Here is a 3,400-nt window from a genome sequence, read left to right as displayed (position 1 = left end):
GGCTCTTGCCATCTTTACCTATATCTTTAGCATCTTCCTCTCTTCTGACTTTTCTCTGGACAATTAAAATATGTCTGAACATCCCCTACCTTAATAAGAATAACTTTTTCTGCGGCCCATCCCTCCCCGCCGCCCCCAACCGCCCCCGCCAGCTTCATTTCTGCACATTATGCTGCCTAATCAACATCCCTGCTTGGAGGTCCCATAAGCATCTCGAAATTGGCACATTCAAAACTGAACGAGCCTTCTTTCCACTCCCAAAATGTGTACCTTTCCTGTCTCCATAAATTACCCTTCATCAAGTTAGCTAATCATGTCGGAAACCAGGACTTAACCCCACGCTGTCCATCAACTCAACTGTTAAATTTCATCTTCTGCAGATCACGGTCATCTGTTAATTGCTCTTCATCCTCACTTCCCTAACCTTGGTTTAAGCCACAGGTACCTCTTATTTGGTTACCTCAACAACCTGTTAACTGGTTGCCTCCAGTCTTGCCCTCCTCCAATCCCCTGTCTTCAATGCATCCAGGATTTCACAAATTCAGTCATATCTCTCTCTTATATAAACCTTTCAATGCTCTTTACCCCTTGCCCTCTTTGCAAAGGGTAAACTCTTTTGTGATCCCCCAACTGATCACTATAGCCTCGTGCCACCCACCCTCCCCCAGCCTCATCACACATGTGCACACATGAGCATGCATGCACACACACACGCACTTGCAAATTTTCTAATGGGTCATGTTCTCCTGCTTGCCTTCGCTTCTAGGCTTTTGCACATTCTGTTCTCTCTGCAGGTAATGCTCTCTTTTTCCTTTTGCTGGTGAATTCATCCTTTCAACTGACACATCCAATCAACATCCCTGCATCTTCTGGGGATCCTTTTCTTATCTACTGCTTTTCCCCCAGGCCCCATAAATTCTGGATGCTCTTGGTTTTCCCACCCATATGTCCTTACTTGAGGACTTTCTCTGATGACTCAAATCCCCTCTTCTTTAGTGCACAGCAAGTAGGAAATTAGAGGGAAATTATTGTCTTCAGTCTTCAGCAATCTTTAATCTATGATGGACAAAAGTTGGTATATATACCAACATATATATATATATATATATATACACACACACACACACATATATATACACACTCTGATGCCCTTACTTCAAAAGGATTAAACTCCAACTACCTGGCTTCAGTGGTAACTGGCTTGATAATGCATCTTCACTGGTTACCTTCCATTCCATATAGCGTTTCTTCCCTCCTTTCCCAGTGCTTCCTAGGATCACTTCCCAAATAATCTACTTGCAGTGTAATGTCTTTGGGTTTGCTTCCGAGGGAGCCTACACTAACACATAGTTCCTCCTCTGTTCTCCCACAGTGATCAGCACATCAGTCATCACATTGACTCGTAACTGCCTTCTTATCAGTATGTCTTCATCATTAGCTGTACACTCTGTGGAGTATAAATCATGTATCCCTAGTAGCTATCCCAGTGCCAAGAAGATAGTAAACACTGTAAACACTCTAAACTGATGTTCAAAAATAAATGGATAATTGAAAAGACACATGGATGCATGAAAGTATGTGCAAATGGATGAATGAATAAATGAGTAAATGAATACATGAATTCTTTCAATGTGATTGGCAATTGGCCCTGTCCCCGGGACGGCACTATGGTATCACTAATGCCCTGGATAAGACTTACCTTTTTTTGGGAATCTTCATCAGAATCTGACCCTGGAGGCTGGCCTTTCCCAGACTCTCTCAAAAAGAAGGACTTCCTTTTCTTAATACCAAAGAGCTTTCTCTTTTGGGGGGTAAAATTTGATGTTTCGAGGGAAGTAAGTGAACTTCTGTCAATTCCCATGGCAACCAGAGCCTTCAAATTGAACAAAAGCAATTAAAGAATAGATTACACCTCCTCATGAAACATTGCAAATGACCCCAACCTTAGAGTGGTGAAAATCTCTCTTCTGGTAGCTCTGTATCATTTAAATTGATCATCATCTATCTGGACTATGCTAGCTCTGTTATTATTTATCTGGGGAAACATGTCCTGTTTTTGCACAGAAATTGCAGCCACCAAAAGCAGCACTGACTCTTTCATATCTCTGTGTCACTGCCCCTTACCACAGTGTCCAGTATGTGCTAGGCACTCAATAAATACTTATGCCTGATAATGCAGACGTTAAGCACTTATGATGGGCATCCTTCTGACAAATCTTAGAGAGGATCAGTGCAAGTATAAAACATGGTCCCTGTCCTGAAAATTCTAGACTTGAGCTGGAAGAATCTAAAGATTCCACGGAAACTATTAGAATGGCCTATAAATATGACAAGGATTTCAAACAGGGAGAGGTGATCATTGTTCTAGAATCCACTTCAAGCAAAGACCCCGAACACAAACATCTCCAGATTTCCACAAGAAAGCCTGGAGCACAGAGCCTAGATTTACATAAACTTATGTTGTATCATCTAGTCAGTAATTTGGGGCATGTCTTAGAAGGCTTAGGCTTCAGAAGGTCAAAAAGCATCAAGGCCAAGAGTTCACCGTTTTCAAGGGCCTGGTGCCTGGACAATTTTGTGAAAGATAGCTGTACAGTCATTCTGCAAGGGACTTATATTCTCAGAAAAGCACCAGGAGAGAAAGCGCTGAGACCAGGCCAAGGGTGGCAGCCTTGAGTCTCAGGTCACATTGCCTCTGGGGACCCCTTCCCCTCCCCAAACCAAATCAGACAGATCCCACTGTCTGACCCCATGTCCCTACCTCCTTTTCCTCCTTTAACAGCTGCTGGGCTTCCTGAAACATCTTTTCCTTGGCCTCTATCTCCGCAGCTACATTCTTGTTCTGCTCCTCATACGCCATGGTAACAACAGCCAGGGTTAAGTTAATCAGGTAGAAGGAGCCCAGGAAAATGACCACAATGAAGAAGAAGACTGAGTAGAGTCCAGCAGTACGCAGGGTCTGCAAAGGACAGAGCATGTTCTTGCATCTCAAACCTTCTTCCACAGGAGGGTGACCATCACCTCAAGCAAGGACCACACAGTAGCAGACAATTGGTCTTCCCCAACACTGGTGGGCTCAGTTGACCACAGATTCATCCATAGCTTCCCTAATATCCCAGGGATTCCTGATGCCCTGTCTCTCAGTGGGGAGATACTATCCACACCTTCACATGGAAGTTTCAGTGACTTTACTATCTATAACTCTCTCAAGAGTATCTGCATTTTTAAAATAAAAGTGGCAAGAGAGAGAGTGCTAGTGGCAAAACTTCAGGCAGTAGGGAATCTGGAGGGGGCTAATATTTCTAGGAAGAGGAGGGTTTTTTTGGAGTCTTCTTCCAAATATTGCATTTAAATTTTTCTTGAAGTTTCTTTTCTTTTTTTTTTTTTTTTTTTTTTTTTT

The 3,400-nt window shown here is 42.9% G+C and overlaps 1 protein-coding gene across 2 annotated transcripts in view; it reads right to left on the bottom strand.

Annotated features, from left to right (window-relative positions):
• SCN11A (sodium voltage-gated channel alpha subunit 11) overlaps positions 1-3,400 on the bottom strand; it is a 113,326-nt gene that overhangs the window by 72,962 nt on the left and 36,964 nt on the right. For both annotated transcript variants that reach the window (XM_017849619.1, XM_017849620.1), the window contains exons 9-10: positions 2,762-2,959; positions 1,700-1,873 (exon numbers count right to left, since the gene is read on the bottom strand). In XM_017849619.1, coding sequence (XP_017705108.1) covers positions 1,700-1,873; positions 2,762-2,959 — 372 coding nt within the window. The remainder of the gene's footprint in view (positions 1-1,699; positions 1,874-2,761; positions 2,960-3,400) is intronic.

This window comes from Rhinopithecus bieti, unplaced genomic scaffold (genome assembly GCF_001698545.2).
Source record: "Rhinopithecus bieti isolate Rb0 unplaced genomic scaffold, ASM169854v2 scaffold_33121, whole genome shotgun sequence".
Classification (NCBI taxonomy): Eukaryota; Metazoa; Chordata; class Mammalia; order Primates; family Cercopithecidae; genus Rhinopithecus; species Rhinopithecus bieti.
Note: the sequence above shows the minus strand (reverse complement) of the source record. Positions and strands in the feature narration are given on the sequence as shown.